Raw genomic sequence first — 18710 nt, forward strand, 5'->3', positions numbered from 1 at the left:
TGCGGAAGTCCCTGGAGCATTCAGATGCATACTTTCTGGTGCAACAGCAATCATTGGAGGATTTTAGCGCCAAACAGGACAAAGCTAATAAGCTTGCTAAGCTTATTGCCAGCATGGTGGATACCCAGGATAACGCTTCTTGAGCTCTTCTGAAGTTGTTTCAGTTATGCTCTTGTTTTGCTGTCGTGTTTATTTGCACTGGTGGCCAATTTTGGTGGCCAGTGTATGTAATATGCTGCTTTGTTCCCTATATTTGCACTGGTGGCGAACTTTGATGCCCAGTGGATGTAATATGTGTAATAGAGGTAATAGGCTAGCATTAATTGCTTGCTTATTTATTTCCTCATTGTCTTGTTTAGTTGTTTGCTTGTAGTCACTGCAATTCTTTTTCTGTGTTTTTCTAGTGGCCACAATAGCCTATTTTTGGTAACTAGGCCAAAATAATCATGGCAGCACACGGACTATTGTAACCATGGGCCTCTTGTGGGCCGTATGATCCATGGGCCTTCTACGGGCGTAGGATCCATTGGCCTTCTGTACGGGCCGTAGGATCCATGGGCCTTCTACGGGCCGTAGGGTCCATGGGCCTTCTATGGGCCGTAGGATCCATGGGCCTTCTACGGGGCGTATCATCATTTCACCAATCATGGGCCATACTATTCATGGACCATAATGGGCCGTTAATAGGCCATATTTGATAACTGTATGAAAACAGCCCAACGGGTTTTTTTTGACATGAAATCGACCCAACGTATTAACGGTCCACAAACAGGCCGACTATAACGACGGGCTGAATTTGGCCCACAAGCAGAAAATGATAGTAACGAACCGTAAGTAACCGAATGCTGCAAATGAGCCCAAGAATAAATGGGCCCTGAGAAGGCCAAAAGATAAATTGGGCTGGAAACGGCCCAGTGGAATAATGGGCCATTAATGGGTATAAAGTGATACACTGTTCATTACGGGCCAGTTTCACCACGGGCCGTTAATGGGCCAAGAGTTACAAAGGGCCTCATATGGGCCGAAAGAAGTCATGGGCCACACATGGGCCGGAAGTTAAAATGGGCTGGAATCATATTGGACGGCCCAGATGACGCTACTGGGCCTAATTTGGATAGGGTGTAACAGGCCCTGGGTTAGCGGGTTGTAAATGGGCTATATGCGGACAGGCCGTTAACAGGCTTTCCGTGGGCCGGCCCACCACCTTTTAACCAAGTCAAACGGGCCAGCCTTTTCACAGGAATGGTCCCTGTTGGGCCGTGCCATGTGTCGACGTATCATATGCGCCTTGGGTCCAATGAGTGGATTACAGCTGTCCCAACGGTGAGCCGACACGTGTTTCCTCCAGCCAATGATGATTTTACACGTGGAAAATCCCCATTGGCCAGGGCTGTTAACGGGTTATCGGATCCAAAACCGGACCTGATAGCTTAACAGCATTCCGTTACGGTGGATGCCACGTGTCGGTCAACCTTGACGAAAGCACTTCTGTGACGCGCGATTTATCGTCATGGAAGTGGACACTACCGTGATGATAATTTTGGTAATGTCATGGAACACTTCTACGACAGCACAGTTATGACTATCTTGATTCTATCATAAAATCGTCATGGATGTACGTGCATGACAGAAAATGCGACCTACTGTGACAAACACGTATCATCACAGAAGTGTATTTTTTGTAGTGCATTACAAAAGCGATTCCCGAGCTCTTCGTGATGCTGAAATCAACGAAGGTAGAAATCAAGAAAAAGCATCAAGTGTTGATGATTAAACAAGATCACTGGTTTCAAGAAAAGGGCAAAGGGAAAGAAAGGGAACATCAAGAAGAATGGCAAGCAAGTTGTCACTCCCGTGAAGAAGCCCAAAACTGGACTTAAGCCTGAAACTAAGTGCTTCTACCGCAAAGGAAATGGTTGATGTCTACTACGCAACCTTCTTCTTGTAGACGTTGTTGGGCCTCCAAGTGCAGAGGTTTGTAGGACAGTAGCAAATTTCCCTCAAGTGGATGACCTAAGGTTTATCAATCTGTGGGAGGCATAGGATGAAGATGTTCTCTCTCAAGTAACCCTGCAACCAAATAACAAAGAGTCTCTTGTGTCCCCAAGACACCCAATACAATGGCAAATTGTATAGGTGCACTAGTTCAGCGAAGAGATGGTGATACAAGTGCAATATGGATAGTAGATAAAGGTATTTGTAATCTGAAATTGTAAAAACAGCAAGGTAACAAGTGATAAAAGTGAGCGTAAACGGTATTGCAATGATAGGAAACAAGGCGTAAGGTTCATACTTTCACTAGTGCAAGTTCTCTCAACAATAATAACATAGATAGATCATATAACAATCCCTCAACATGCAACAAAGAGTCACTCCAAAGCCACTAATAGCGGAGAACAAACGAAGAGATTATGGTAGGGTACGAAACCACCTCAAAGTTATCCTTTCTATTCTATCTATTCAAGAGTTCGTAGTAAAATAGCATGAAGCTATTCTTTCCGCTCAATCTATCATAGAGTTTATACTAGAATAACACCTTAAGACACAAATCAACCAAAACCCTAATGTCACCTAGATACTCCATTGTCACCTCAAGTATCCGTGGGCATGATTATACGATATGCATCACACAATAGATCCATCTATTCAACCAACACAAAGTACTTCAAAGAGTGCCCCAAAGTTTCTACCGGAGAGTCAAGATGAAAACATGTGCCAACCCCTATGCATAGGTTCATGGGCGGAACCCGCAAGTTGGTCACCAAAACATACATCAAGTGGCACATGATATCCCATTGTCACCACAGATAAGCACGTCAAGACATACATCAAGTGTTCTCAAATCCTTAAAGACTCAATCCGATAAGATAACTTCAAAGGGAAAAATCAATCCATTACAAGAGAGTAGAGGGGGGGAAACATCATAAGATCCAACTATAATAGCAAAGCTCGCGATACATCAAGATCGTGCCATAGAGAGAACACGAGAGAGAGAGAGAGAGATCAAACACATAGCTACTGGTACATACCCTCAGCCCCGAGGGTGAACTACTCCCTCCTCATCATGGAGAGCCCCGGGATGATGAAGATGGCCACCGGTGAGGGATTCCCCCCTCCGGCAGGGTGCCGGAACGGGCTCCCGAGAGATTTTTGGTGGCTACAAAGGCTTCCGGCGCCGGAACTCCCAATCTATCTTCTTTTCTGATGTTTTTAGGGTACGTAGGCTTATATAGGCGAAAGAAGTCGGTCGGGGGAGCCTCAAGGGGCCCACGAGAGGGTAGGGCGCGCCCAGGGGGTGGGCACACACCCCTATCTCGTGGCCTCCTCGAGGATCTTTTGACGTGAACTCCAAGTCTCCCGGATCATATTCTTCCTAAAAATCACGCTCCCGAAGGTTTCATTCCGTTTGGACTCCGCTTGATATTCCTTTTCTTCGAAATACTAAAACAGGCAATAAAACAGCAATATGGGCTGGGCCTCCGGTTAATAGGTTAGTCCCAAAAGTAATATAAAAGTGTATAATAAAGCCCATAAACATCCAAAAGGGGTAATATAATAGCATGGAACAATAAAAAATTATAGATACGTTGGAGACGTATCAATGGTCACTGGAAGCGGAGTTACCCCAAATATTTGGTGCATAAGAAGGATGGCAAAGTGAACAAAGGTATATTTGATATACATGTTGTTGATGTGTACCTTATCAGTGCTCGTAGTAACCCCTGGGTATTTGATACTTGTTCAGTTGCTAAGATTAGTAACTCAAAACAGGAGTTGCAGAATAAATAGAGACTAGTTGAGGGTGAAGTGACGATGTATGTTGGAAGTGGTTCCAAGATTGATATGATCATCATCGCACACCCCATATACTTTCGGGATTAGAGTTGAACCCAAATAAATGTTATTTGGTGTTTGCGTTAAAGCATGAATATGATTAGATCATTTTTATTACAATACGGTTATTCATTTAAGACAAAGAATAATTGTTATTCTATTTACATGAATAAAACCTTCTATGGTCATACACCCAATGTTGATGGTTTATTGAATCTCGATCGTAGTGATACACATATTCATAATATTGATGCCAAAAGATGCAAAGTTGATAATGATAGTGCAACATACTTGTGGCACTGCCGTTTAGGTCATATTGGTGTAAAGCGCATAAAGAAACTCCATGCTGATGGGCTTTTGGAATCACTTGATTATGAATCATTTGATACTTGCGAACCATGCCTTTTGGGCAAGATGACTAAAACTCCGTTCTCTGGAACAATGGAACAAGCTAATGACTTATTGGAAATAATACATACCGATGTATGCGGTCCGATGAGTGTCGAAGCTCGTGGCAGGTATCATTATTTTCTGACCTTCACAGATGATTTGAGCACATATGGGTATATCTTCTTAATGAAACACAAGTCTGAAACATTTGAAAAGTTCAAAGAATTTCAGAGTGAAGTGGAGAATCATTGTAACAAGAAAATAAAGTTTCTACTATCTGATCATGGAGGTGAATATTTGAGTTATGAGTTTGACCTTCATTTAAAACAATGTGGAATAGTTTCACAGCGCACGCCACCTGGAACACCATAGCATAATGGTGTGTTCGAACGTCGTAACCACACTTTATTAGATATGGTGTGATCTATGATGTCTCTTACTGATTTACCACTATCGTTTTGGGATTATGCATTAGATACAACTGCATTCACGTTAAACAGGGCACCGTCAAAATCCATCGAGATGACACCGTATGAACTGTGGTTTGGCAACAACCCTAAGTTGTCATTTCTTAAAGTTTGGGGCTGCGATGCTTATGTGAAAAAGCTTAAACCTGATAAGCTCGAGCCCAAATCGGAGAAATACGTCTTCATTGGATATCCAAAAGAAACTGTTGGGTACATCTTCTATCACATGTCTGAAGGCAAGATATTCGTTGCTGAGAATGGATCCTTTCTAGAGAAGGAGTTTCTCTCGAAAGAAGTGAGTGGGAGGAAAGCAGATCCTTGATGAGGTAATCGTACCTTCTCCCGAATTGGAAAGTAGTTCATCACAGAAATCAGTCCCAGTGATTCCTACACCAATTAGTGAAGAAGCTAATGATGATGATCATGAAACTTCAAATCAAGTTACTACCAAACCTCATAGGTCAACCAGAGTACGGTCCGCATCAGAGTGGTATAGTAATCCTATTCTGGAAGTCATGTTACTAGACCATGATGAACCTACGAACTATGAGGAAGCGATGATGAGCCCAGATTCCGCGAACTGGCTTGAGGCCATGAAATCTGAGATGGGATCCATGTATGAGAACAAAGTGTGGACTTTGGTGGACTTGCCCGATGATCGGCAAGCCATAGAAAATAAATAGATCTCCAAGAGGAAGATGGAGGCTAATAGTAGTGTTACTATCTACAAAGCTCGACTTGTCGTAAAAGGTTTTCGACAAGTTCAAGGTGTTGACTACAATGAGATTTTCTCAACTGTAGCGATGCTTAAATCTGTCCGAATCATGTTGGCAATTGTCATATTTTATGAAATCTGGCAAATGGATGTCAAAAATTGCATTCCTTAAATGGATATTTCTTAAAGAAGAGTTGTATATGATGCAACCAGAAGGTTTTGTCGATCCTAAAGGTACTAACAAGGTGTGCAAGCTCTAGCGATCCATCTATGGACTGGTGCAAGTATCTCGGAGTTGGAATATATGCTTTGATGAGTTGATCAAAGCATATAGTTTTATATAGACTTGCGGTGAAGCCTGTATTTACAAGAAAGTGAGTGGGAGCATACAACCTTTCTGATAAGTATATGTGAATGACATATTGTTGATCAAAAATGATGTAGAATTTTCTGGAAAGCATAAAGGAGAGTTTGAAAGGAGATTTTCAAAGAAAGACCTCGGTGAAGTTGCTTACATATTGGGCATCAGGAAGTTGATGACCGAAGTTTGTTCGGAGTCCTGGATGAGATCACAGACGTGATGAGGAGTCTCGAAATGGCCGAGACATAAAGATTGATATATTGTAAGGCTATATTCGGACATCGGAATGGTATTTTTCCGGAGTACCGGGAGGTTACCGGACCCCCCCTGGGGAGTTATTGGGCCTTAATGGGCTTTAGGGGAAAGGAGAGAAGGGCCACAAGGGGTGGCCACGCGCCCCTCGTGGGCTGGTCCGAATTGGACTAGGAGGGGGCGGCACCCCCTCTCCTTCCTTCTCCCTTCTTTCCCCTTCCTCCTTCTCCTAGATGGAATAGGAAAGGGGGGGCGAATCCTACTTGGACCGGGAGTCCAAGTAGGACTCCCCCCCCCCTTGGCGCGCCCCCTCTAGGGCCGGCCTCCTTCTCCTCCCTCCTTTATATACGGGGGCAGGGGGGCACCCTAGAACACACCAAGTCTTCTCTTAGCCGTGTGCGGTGCCCCCTCCACAGTTACACACCTCGGCCATATCGACATAGTGCTTAGGCAAAGCCCTGCACCGGTAACATCATCATCACCGTCGCCACGCCGTCATGCTGACTAAACTCACCCTCGTCCTCAACTGGATCAAGAGCACGAGGGACTTCATTGAGTTGAACGTGTGCTGAACATGGAGGTGTCGTACGTTCGGTACTTGGATCCGTTGGATCACGAAGAAGTTCGACTACATCAATCGCGAAGAAGTACGAGGGTATGTGTACACACTCTTCCCCTCTCATTGCTATGCATCTCCTAGATAGATATTGCGTGATCGTAGGATTTTTTTTGAAATTGCATGCTATGTCCCCAATAGCTCCAACGTTGTCCTTTATAGAGCAGCAACACCTTGTTTTAGAAACACCTTCCTTTACTGTTACATTGCCTAATGGGAGTGTCATACTCCTGGGATAACCTTATCCTTCCCAAATAAATCTCTCAGATCCTGTAACAACCTTGCTCATTCAGCCATCTCCTGAGTGTCATTGTCCTACTGGTATCATTCATTTTTAACTGCCTTCTTCCATTCATTGCACAGTTGAAATAGGCCAGGAAAAATAAACTATAGAGGCTTATTACTTCATCATTTATCACCCCAAAAATCCCATTACCAACTTTCATTTTTCTCCCCTTAAGGCACAGATCTTTGATTTTTATTAGATCAGCCCAACATGGTGAGTCATTCATTGTACCATGTATTTTATAAATCCCTCTATCAATCTTATATTTTTCCCTCACTAATTTTTGCCACATCCCTTCTCTGGATCATGGGTCCACCACCATTTGCATAACAGACTAACATTAAACTTCTCTAGATTATGAATTTCCAGACCTCCTGTCTTCTTGGGTCTACACACCACCAGCCATCTTACACTATGATATTTTATCTTCTTACTAGAGCCTTGCCATAAAAGTCGCCTCATAGCCTTTTCCATGCCCCCTATATTTGTTTTTTTGGAAATATGTACATGGAGAAATACCACACATGCATTATTTTTATTCTTATTACCCTACCCCCAATGGATAAAGTACCAGTTTCTCATCCTTCCAATCTTTTATACATGCCAAAATTTATAATTAGCATGCAGCTGGCGAAGAACCCATTTGACAGTTAAAAATATCAATATACATCAGGCTTTTCTCATCATACAACACCATCTACACTTCACTTTCCAGGAATTTTTAATGAAGACATTTGCTCAAACATATAGAGAAGCAGTTTTATGTTTTGCACAATGTTCAAGTCATCATGTATGAACATGATTATATCATCAACATACTGAAGAATAGCCACCCCTCTTTCCGTCAGGTGAGGGATCAACCCATTGATTTGTCCAGTGCTTTGACCTAGATGCACCATTTTTTACAGACAATTGGCAGCCACATTAAACAGGAAGGGAGACAAAGGACCCCCCCCCGGTTTAACACCTTTATGGCTGCCAAAAGTTCTCCCAGCCACATCACTCAACTTGACATTGAGAGTTCCTCCCTCAACAATGTTCTTAAACTAGCCCATCCAAGTGTCATTGAACCATTTTTCCTCAATGTAATGAAAGAGAAACTCCTAGTTAACCTTATCATATGCTTTTTCAAAATACAATTTTAGGACCACCCTTTTGTTGTTTCCTTCTTCTAGACTCGTGGAGAATTTCATGCAAAGACATAACACCAACCATGATATTTCTTCCTTTAATGAAAGCAATCTGACATGTTGAAATGAGTTTGTGCATATAAGGCTCACATTTTCATTAAGGGTTCTGGAAAAGCTTTTTAGCAGAATAGACAACATACAAATTGTTCTATATTTTTTGAATAGTATCTGCATTAGCTCCCTTTGGTACCAGAGTAATGATTCCAAAGTTAATCATGCTCAAATCGAACCTACCAACATGGACCTCATAAAGTAGACATCATGACTGTTGAAAATATGCCCTAGAGGCAATAATATTGTATTATTATATTTCCATATTCATAATTAAGTGTTCATATTTCATGCTATAACTGTTATATCTTGAATAAGAAATTCAGTGGAAAACTCATATGCACGTGAAAAATGATAAACAGATAAAATAAAAGTTTCTAGTCTCGCCTCTAAGACTAGCTCAAGTGTTGTTGGTGATCATGTTTTTCGGATCTTAGGATATCGTTAAGTGTAACGATAGTCCTAAAAAACATTGAGATTATGACGTTTGAAGAACAATCATATTGAATCGACCGAAACTTGTTTGTTATGAATTGAGACTATATCGTCTGTAATCAATTATAATAACACAGAGTGTTAACTTGTGATTTTTCTCCTTAGACCATGAGAGTATCGTAGTCACTTCTTACCATACAGTGGGCTTTGGGGTTGCTCAAATGTCACTTGTAACACAGTGACCATAACGACAACTTACATGTTCACCAAAAAGTTTGACAAGGGACTAGATAGCTCGAGAGTGGGATTTGCTCCTCCGAGGATGGAGAGATATTCTTAGGTCCCTCTCAGTGTGATGGCATCCATCATCGTCTGTCCAAACACATGTGACTACGTCACGCAGATGCCGGAACACAATAACGAGAAAGAAGAACAAAACCGGTAACGAGGATTTCGGTATAGTGAGCATATATAGTGATGACTCAGGAGGATAACGATGCATCCCAGCTTTTGTGAAATATCCCGAAGCACAGGGAATATCACATGATAACCATAAGTTCACTCGAGTATCATTCTTGTGCTCATAGGGATCGATATGGACGTCCACGGTCTCGTTGTCGGTCATTGAACGAACAGTTTCGTTCATGTCTATGAGTTACCGAACCTACGGGGTCACAAGCTTAAGGAAATCACGATATGTTGAGTGTTAGTAGGATGGGAGTGATGAGAATATATTCGTGGAATTGTTTCATTAATATTAAGAATAGTTCCGAGAGGATCCGAAAGCGTTTCGGGGTAACCGGAAGGGTTTTAGTGAATATCGGGTAATACCAGATATTTTTGATAAATATATATAGGTGAAAAATGTTTCCCAACAATGACGTCATCCTTAAGAATGCCCCAACATGTTTGATTGAATTATACAGGGAAGCCATCATAACCTGCAACTCATCCTATTAATCACTTTCTCGATTTCTTCTTGGTTTACTTAACTCTCTCATTTTCTTCCCACGCATCACTTCTCATTCCATAAGTCAAACCTTCAACAAGGCCAATTTTTTTTTGTAATGGTCGGTTGCATATTCTACCAAATCAGCAGTGCGGGGAGCACTCCCACATCCCGCATCTCACCCCCATCCGCTGCAATCCTGCAACCTTTTCTCCTCGTTACTTTTGTACAAATGTTGAAACCTGAGACGCAAAGAGTCGACTTAGCGATGAATATCTGTAAGTGGGTCCAACTTCCCTACACAATTGGACCACCCACTTACAGTCGGGCCTCAAAGTACCCGCATCCAATGCACCACAAGACTCTTTCTAGGGAGCTTGGTAGTCGTAGTGACTATAGCCGATACGGTGAGCCCATGTCTGACTTAGATCATATACGCGGTGACAGCTTGCTCCACGCTCCACGGTGGTGAATATCATTCCCTGCGTAGGCCGACAACTGTCGCCCCCGCCCCTAGCCTCCCGGCGTGCGCGAGGCAATGGGTCGGCCCACTTGGTTTTTGTGTGGTGCTTTCCCCATTGGTTTTGGGAACCTCCACTTGACTAGTTTTTTCCTTTTTGTGTTTTCTATTGCTTGTTTATCATTTTTTTTATTTTTCCCCATTTTTTCTAAATTCGTGGTATCTTTCAAAAATTGCCATTTTTTTAAAAATTTTGGGAACTTATTCGAAAATTAATAAATATGCAAGCAGTTTTTAATTCATCAACATTTTTAAACATTGTGACCATATTTTTCAAATTCATGGGATTTTTTTTGTAAAATGCGCAAGCACCTTTACTGATAATTTTAAAATTTATAATTTTTTTTGAAATTCATGTTTTTTGAAATTCATGATTATTTAAAAAGTCACCAACATCTTTTCAATTTGTAAACATTTTTTTTAATTTCATAAACTTCTTTTAAATCATGAACTTTTTCTAAATTCATTCACAAATAAAATTAAAATATGTGAGAAATCCAGCTAGAAAAAGAAAAGGAAAGGGGGCGGTCGCCGTGGAGGCGTGGCTGCTTCACTGCTCTGCTTGGACTATGCAGCAGCGCATCACCCACGGAGCGCCCGAGCGCCGAACGGCGAACGCGACGTCGCGTACTCTTGTCCATGGCGCGGTCTGGCCGGCCATCACCTGGCGCCATCCAGCAGTGTGACGTACGTGAATGCGTGGCCGTGGCCGATTTTCTTCTTCGCGAGTACGTCAGTGAGCGAACTCTGGACTCTGTAGGATATGGTGTAAAGTGTGAAACTGCCCGTTGCACAGTTGCCACGGCACACCGTACCGAGAGACCCCGCCGCCACGGCGCGGCGTCTCCCTCTCTTCCCTCCGCCCCTCGAATCCCCTCGGACACTGCCACCACCGCACCCACTATTTATACCACCACCGCCGCGCCGTACTGCCTAAACACACTGCTACGGCACCACCTCGACCTCGACTCCAGCCATGGCCACCGCCGCCGGCCGGCTGCTCCCCTTGCTCCTGCTGCTGCATGCGTTGCTCGTCGTCGCCGCGGCTGCAGTCTCCGGTGTGACGTACGACCACCGCTCCCTCATCATCTCGGGCCGCCGGCGCCTTCTCATCTCCACCTCCATCCACTACCCGCGCAGCGTGCCCGCGGTACGCCCCTGCCATCCCAGCTCACGCACTAGCATTGGCACTGTGGCGGCAGTAACAGTAACTTCGATTGTTCGCAGATGTGGCCCAAGCTGGTGGCGGAGGCCAAGGACGGCGGCGCCGACTGCATCGAGACCTACGTCTTCTGGAACGGCCACGAGACCGCCCCCGGCAAGGTCCGCTCGCCGCGCCCGAGCGTCTTCAAATTTTCGTGCTGCATTTAGTCCGTTCGTGTTTTTTTTTATGTGGGATTGCTGAATGGATTGTAGTACTACTTCGAGGACCGGTTCGATCTGGTGCAGTTCGCGAGGGTCGTCAAGGACGCCGGGCTCTTCCTGATTCTGCGCATCGGCCCCTTCGTCGCCGGCGAGTGGAACTTCGGGTCCGATTCTTTCCCTTACATATTTACTGTCATTTTGTTTCTCTGGTGTACCTGTCAACCTTTTTTGGAGGATTTTAGGGGCTTGCCGGTGTGGCTGCATTACATTCCGGGGACGGTGTTCCGGACGAACAACGAGCCATTCAAGGTGACTGTGGCTTGTGAATTCTGCAATGTTTTGTGGTAACTTCGCCGGTTTGGGCGAAGAACTGATAAACCTAGCGAAATTTTTCTCTCTTATGGATGCAGTCTCACATGAAGAGCTTCACGACGAAAATCGTGGACATGATGAAGAAGGAGCGGTTCTTCGCCTCCCAGGGCGGGCACATCATCCTAGCTCAGGTCACGATTCAACCAGCTTTGCAATACATGCTCCTCACAATTGCACAGGATGAGGCTGGACTTGTGCGTTGCAGATTGAAAATGAGTATGAAGGTACCGAACAAGCATACGGGGCTGGCGGCAAGGCATACGCAGCGTGGGCGGCTAGTATGGCTCTGGCTCAGAACACGGGCGTCCCTTGGATCATGTGCCAGCAGTCCGACGCCCCTGATCATGTGGTTAGTTTCTGGCGTTTAGTGCCTCCTGTCGTATGCACCGGCAGCATTACCATCACCCAAACTGCAACTGTTAATTATGATAGGGAAAAGCCAAAAACTAAACAGCATATCGTTGGTAGTTGTAACTTACTAGTCACATAAAACTTTTTTTGCGACTCTGTGACATACAACTTCTGCTGCATGGTTATGTCTTGGTAATTTATTCAGTCATGGTTATGCTATCAGCATCATTTTGGCATCTATACATGCATGCGCTTGGTAGTTCAGACGTAGTACTATTTTTTGGTAGTTCAGTGCTAGATGTTTTTTGTCTGATATATTGATTTGATGCAAGTGACAATTTGCAGATAAACACCTGCAATTCATTCTATTGCGATCAATTCACGCCAAATTCGCCAACCAAGCCAAAAATTTGGACAGAGAATTGGCCAGGATGGTAACTGTTTACAGTTTAGAATCACTTCTGCTATTGTTAACACACCAAAAAAGAGGAAAATTATGTACTACATCACTTTTTATTTTCTCAAAAAGCAAAAGGAAATAAGCCCTTGCTTTTTTTATTTCCATTTCTATTTAGGTTCCAGAATTTTGGTGAAGCTAATCCCCACAGACCCCCTGAGGATGTCGCATTTTCTGTTGCGCGTTTCTTTGGAAAAGGTGGCACCGTTCAGAATTACTATGTGGTACCCCCTTGCGCACACTTCATGTTCTAACTTGGTTCTACAAAAACATGTTCTAACTTTACTCACATTTTAAGTTTCTAACGTTACAATGGATCACACATCTCATCTTCGAACTTGATAGAGACACTATTTTTTCCTGATAATTACTACCAAGCATCTGAAATCATATTCAGTTAGTAGCGGAAATGCTGATAATTTCATCCTAGTGAAAATTGACCAAATTTGCATTATCCTTTTTAAGTACCATGGTGGAACAAACTTTGGCCGCACTACTGGAGGGCCGTTCATTACTACTAGCTATGACTATGATGCACCAATTGATGAATATGGTTAGGCTATATTTTTCTTATCCATTCCTCGATAATCTTAGGCTTAGTACCATCTTGAAATTGTCCGTTGATCTGAATTCCAGGCCTTAGGAGGCTTCCAAAATGGGCACATCTGAGGGAGCTTCACAAATCCATAAAATTGTGTGAACATAGTCTGCTTTACGGTAACTCAACATCATTTTCTCTTGGGCCTCAACAAGAGGTAAGAATTTTGTTCTCTATTGGGTTATACGTGATATTTGTGTTCTAAAAATATTCTATCAAGCTAGTATGTCAAATATGTTCCTCTGATGACTGATGCCTCGTGAAATGAATAGTGTCAACTTTTGCTTGCAGGCCGATGTTTACACCGATCACTCGGGAGGATGTGTTGCATTCCTGTCTAACATTGACTCAGAAAAGGACAAAGTTGTCACTTTTAGGAAGAGAAAATATGATCTTCCCGCCTGGTCAGTTAGCATCCTACCTGACTGCAAGAGTGTGGTTTACAATACTGCGAAGGTATTTGATTTTCCTTTTGATAATTTTCAGAAGAAAAAAAACACATTTAGCCTTGTCAGTGAAATGGATAATATCCTTCTCATAAGATGAAACAAAAAGTTACATCGGATTTCAAAAGGATAAAAGTATAATGCCAACATAAGATTATTCAACGCCTAACTGAGAAACAGAATATCTAGCACGCCACCTTTTCTTACTTATAACTCCAGTTTGATGATTGATCATCTTTAGGTTCGATCTCAAACTTCGATAGTCGACATGGCTCCGGAAACTTTGCAATCATCGAAACCTGAGCAGTGGAGCATTTTCACGGAGAAAATTGGTATTTGGGATAAAAATGACTTCATACGAAATGGATTTGTGGACCATATTAATACGACAAAAGACTCTACTGACTACCTGTGGCACACAACAAGGTTGGTCTAATAATAGAACTATTTTATGTATCATGTATGCATTCATGCTTTGAATATGTTGGTAAGCCTGGTATCAACCAAAGATGAGAGGTCTTAGTATTATTTATTTATGTTTATTTCAACCATCCTATGCAATTAAGTGTTGTACTCTACTGATTTTTTATATTATTTTTTGCAGTTTTAAGGTAGACACAAGTTACCCGGCAAGTGGGAAGCATCCAATTCTTAATATCGACTCCAAAGGCCATGGTGTTCATGCTTTCCTGAATGATATGCTTGTAGGTCTGTTATGTTCTCTTTACTTTATGCTGAGAAACCATATATAGTACTCCCTCCGTCCGAAATTAACTGTCGCTGGAGTGGGTGTTTCCAGACGCATTGATACACTCATTTCAGCGACAGTTAAGTCCGGGCGGGGTTGTAATATCTTTGAGTGGACGTTTGATGGTATGTTTCTAAAGTTCTAATTCATCCTATATGGATCCTTAAGAAGTAAAGCAATTGTTTACATTAGCATCAACATCTTTGACTGGACGTTTGCTAGGATGTTTCTGAAGTTTTAATGATCCTATATGGATCCTTAAGAAGCAGAGCGCTTGTTTACATTAGCATGAACGTGACTTTTTTTGAAGGGTTGTTGAATCCTACATTGTCCAGCAGTGTGTCTCCCACCTTTACATACTGGTTTCTTACAATTTATAGCCTCTTCAATTTAAGTTGTCGTGTCATTGCACTTACGTTTTGTAGATGTCTTTCTCAGGTAGTGCATTTGGTAATGGCTCAAAATCAAGTTTCAGTGTGCAAATGCCCATCAACTTGAAGACTGGGAAGAATGAAATTGCACTATTGAGTATGACTGTTGGATTGCAAGTAAGTGTCTACTTTAATAAATGATTAAATTGTATCATACTAGTATGCATGATGTTATTTATATGCCCATGTTGTTTTATGTGCATACATATGTGATGTGTCACGTAGATATCCACAATTCTACACAATTTATATATGAAACTACTATCGGTTAGCTGAGGTCACTTGAAGTTAAAAGTGCTTATCTGTTTGGAACTGTGTACTTTCTAAGAATGCAGGAGCCCGTTATGAATGGGTAGGAGCAGGCCTTACAACTGTGAACATCTCTGGAATGGAAAATGGAACCATAGACTTATCTTCAAATAATTGGGCATACAAGGTATTCCCATCAAGATTCTTCATATGAAATTTCTAGTGAGAACTTAATATACAAGTACATGATGGAAGTTGTGGTACTTATGCCTTTGCTATTTCTGTATCCACCTATATGTTTCAATCCTGAGTTTTTATGTCTAGAATTTGAGATAATCGAGACAGGTGTTCATCTATGCTTCCTTCATGTATTTGTTTGTAGATTGGGTTGGAAGGCGAACGCTACAGTTTGTTCAAACCTGATCAAGGGAATAACCAAAGGTGGAGGCAACAATCTGAGCCACCAAAGGATCAACCTTTGACATGGTACAAGGTAATGTTCTACCATCTTTATTCTTGATAATTCCTTCATGTCCTACTATGTGTATACTAATCCAAAATACTACTACTAGGTAAATGTTGATGTTCCACAAGGAGATGATCCAATTGGGTTAGACATGCAGTCTATGGGGAAAGGTCTGGCGTGGTTGAATGGAAATGCCATAGGGAGGTACTGGCTTAGGACTAGTTCTTCTGATGATAGGTGCACTCCCAACTGCAACTATAGAGGGCAATTTTCCCCAAACAACTGCAGGACTGGATGTGGGAAGCCAACTCAACGATGGTAATGTGACGATATTTGGCACTGCTGAGCTCACATCCTAATTAAGCATGTTCTGCCATTATTCTCTTGTGTCTCATACTTCTCGTTTATCTATGGTCAGGTACCATGTCCCAAGGTCATGGTTTCACCCATCGGAGAACACCCTCGTGGTTTTTGAGGAGCAGGGTGGGGATCCAACAAAGATCACATTCTCAAGAAGAGTTGCAACAAGTGTTTGCTCCTTTGTATCGGAGAACTATCCTTCTATTGCTGACATGGAAACCTGGGATAAAAATATGTCAGACGACGGAGTTGCATCCGAAGCACAATTGTCTTGCCCCAAGGGCAAAATTATCTCTTCAGTTAACTTTGCGAGCTTCGGAGACCCTAGTGGAACTTGCAGATCCTACCAACAAGGAAGCTGCCACCACCCAGACTCTCTATCTGTTGTTAAGAAGGTAGCATTTTGCAGCTTCTTGATGTGAAAATGCACATGATTCTGAATTGCTAGTCTCAGGACTCGGGAACCATAAATCTAACTTTTTTAGGAGTGTGCATGAATTCAGTCTTCCAGTTCGATGACTGTCAGTCCTGCATTTACAGACCGCCGTGATGAAGCAACTAGGATTAGATTAGACATCTAGGAAGTTTTAATTTTCCATTTAGAAGCCACCATGCACATTTTTCTGCTTTTGAATAATGGGCACCACACATTCCTTATGAGTTGTTTGATAATTATATCTCGATTATCACTAATAATCATATCTAGATTTGATTGACCATAATTATTTCCTGAGTGGTCTTTTATTCTTTGCAGGCCTGTCTGAACAACAATGGTTGCACAATTTCACTAGCAGACAGGGGATTCGGAAAAGATTTATGCCCCGGAGTCATCAAAACACTTGCGATTGAAGTGGACTGCTCTTAGTGAGTTCTGCACAGCTAGAAGTTCCACCACTACAAATCCGCTCATCTGAATCAAATTCGAAAGCTTTAATACTGTTAAACAACAATGTGAAAGTGGAAGCTTACCAAGATCAAGGTTCAGATTTCTTGTGAGCATGATAATAAGTGTTTCGCTGATTGAGACAATGGTGATTCGCAGTGTCTGCTGGAAGTGTGGTAGCCATCTTTGAACACCATGCTACTTTGGCCCAAGAGTTGGCGAATGTGACCTTCGAATTCTTTCCTAAAGAAAATTATGTAGCTCGCCAGCTAGAAAAAAGGTGCCCGGACAATGTGGTCTCCAGTTAATCGACCTAGTTAATCGACCTCCTTCTTGTATCTTGTACTTATTGGTGGCTGTAAAGAACTCCTTGATGTGCTCGGAAGCACGTGTCCTTTGAAAAAATATTGTTTCCCAATCATTCAAACAATCCATAAAAAAACTCACACGCAAATGACTCAAGTTCGTTTTTAGATTTTAAGGCCTAGTAGGGCTATATATGAAAGTGCGTTATATCGACTAGAGGGGAGTGAGTAGGTGATTTTTACAAATTCGTCACTGAGGAATTTCTAGGTGAAGAAATTCCTAAGCAATGACACATTAGCAGCGGAATAAGTATTCAGGTATAAACAGAACAGAGTAACAGCATAGTCATCATGATGAAATGAAAATAAGCACAGAGTACAAATAGCGTGATAACACGAAAAGTAGGCTGAAGACTAAGTGACTGAAGAATTAGGAATGAGGAATTAGAGAAAATCTTCAGTTAAAGTCTTCAAACAGTAATGATCAGGTTCATCAACACATGAATGAGAAAATGAAAGGGTTGAGAAAATAGAACCAGTTGGCTTGGTGAAGACAATGATTTGATAGACCAGTTCCAACTGCCGTGACAGGTGTATGTCTGGTTGGAGCGGCTGAGTATTTAAACTCGAGGACACACAGTTCTGGACAAACAGTCCCAGACACACAATCCTCACCGTATTCTCCTTGAGCTGAAGTCACACAGACCTCGCCCAACACTTGTGGTAAGTCTTCAGGTGACTTCCAAACCTTCATAGACTTGGTCACTCGGTGATCCACAATTCCTCTTGCATGCTCAGACCATGACGCCTAACCGTTTGAAGGATACATAGTCCTCAAAGATAACAAGCGTCGGTTCCACACAGAAACAATCTCTTCAGTGATGCTCAATCACTTTGGGTTTGTAGGTGTTTGGGTTTGAGTTTTGGGTTTTCCTCACTTGATGAATTTCGCTCAAAGTCCTCGGAGGGTGGGATGCTCTCAATGACAAGTGTCAGTTTCTCTCGAAGCAGCCAACCATCTAGTGGTTGTAGGGGGGGCGCTATTTATAGCCTAGGGAGCAGCCCGACATGATAAGACATAAATGCCCTTCAATGATATGATCGTTAGGTGGTAGATATTTTGGACAGCTGGCGCATAGCACAGCGACGGTCAAATATTTGAGGTTCAAATTCCTCAGGGCTATCATGTTCCTCACTGTGTAGGCAATCTGCACTGGCGAATTCCTAACTCCTCAGTCAGAACAAATTTCTCAGAGACCAGAAGATCTTTGTCTTGTCACTGAAGAAATTGACTGAACTGATATGAGATTTCCATCTTCACTCGAAAGGATTGGGTAGGAGGATTTTGAGATGAGCATCACTTGGAAATCAGTTTCCTTAGTATTACCTCGACCCCCTTTAAGAATACGGTGTTTCCTATGACTGTTTTCTTAGTATTACCTCGACCCCCTTTAAGAATACGGTGTTTCCTATGACTCAAGAAAGAGAAAAAGAAACTATAAAAACAAAAGTCTTCACACTTCATAATCCTCACATGAATATCCAAGTCTTCAAGGTCACACAAATTTCTTCACTTTCAAAATCTTCAGGAGAACCAAAGTCTTCAGCTGAAG

General features: G+C 42.4%; 1 protein-coding gene across 1 annotated transcript; it reads left to right on the plus strand.

Moving 5' to 3' along the window:
* The first annotated feature begins 10939 nt into the window (after positions 1 to 10939).
* Positions 10940 to 17154, plus strand: LOC119281806 (beta-galactosidase 3-like). The gene is made up of 19 exons (XM_037562233.1): positions 10940 to 11216; positions 11294 to 11389; positions 11483 to 11595; positions 11674 to 11740; positions 11842 to 11934; positions 12009 to 12152; positions 12500 to 12588; positions 12730 to 12835; positions 13077 to 13164; positions 13248 to 13366; positions 13501 to 13665; positions 13897 to 14081; positions 14260 to 14363; positions 14842 to 14951; positions 15163 to 15270; positions 15466 to 15576; positions 15656 to 15867; positions 15968 to 16304; positions 16664 to 17154. The coding sequence occupies exons 1-19, from the start codon at positions 11043 to 11045 to the stop codon at positions 16772 to 16774; spliced, it is 2532 nt and encodes an 843-aa protein (XP_037418130.1). The 5' UTR covers positions 10940 to 11042; the 3' UTR covers positions 16775 to 17154.
* Positions 17155 to 18710: the final 1556 nt, after the last annotated feature.

This window comes from Triticum dicoccoides, chromosome 3B (assembly GCF_002162155.2).
Source record: "Triticum dicoccoides isolate Atlit2015 ecotype Zavitan chromosome 3B, WEW_v2.0, whole genome shotgun sequence".
In the NCBI taxonomy this organism is placed as follows: Eukaryota; Viridiplantae; Streptophyta; class Magnoliopsida; order Poales; family Poaceae; genus Triticum; species Triticum dicoccoides.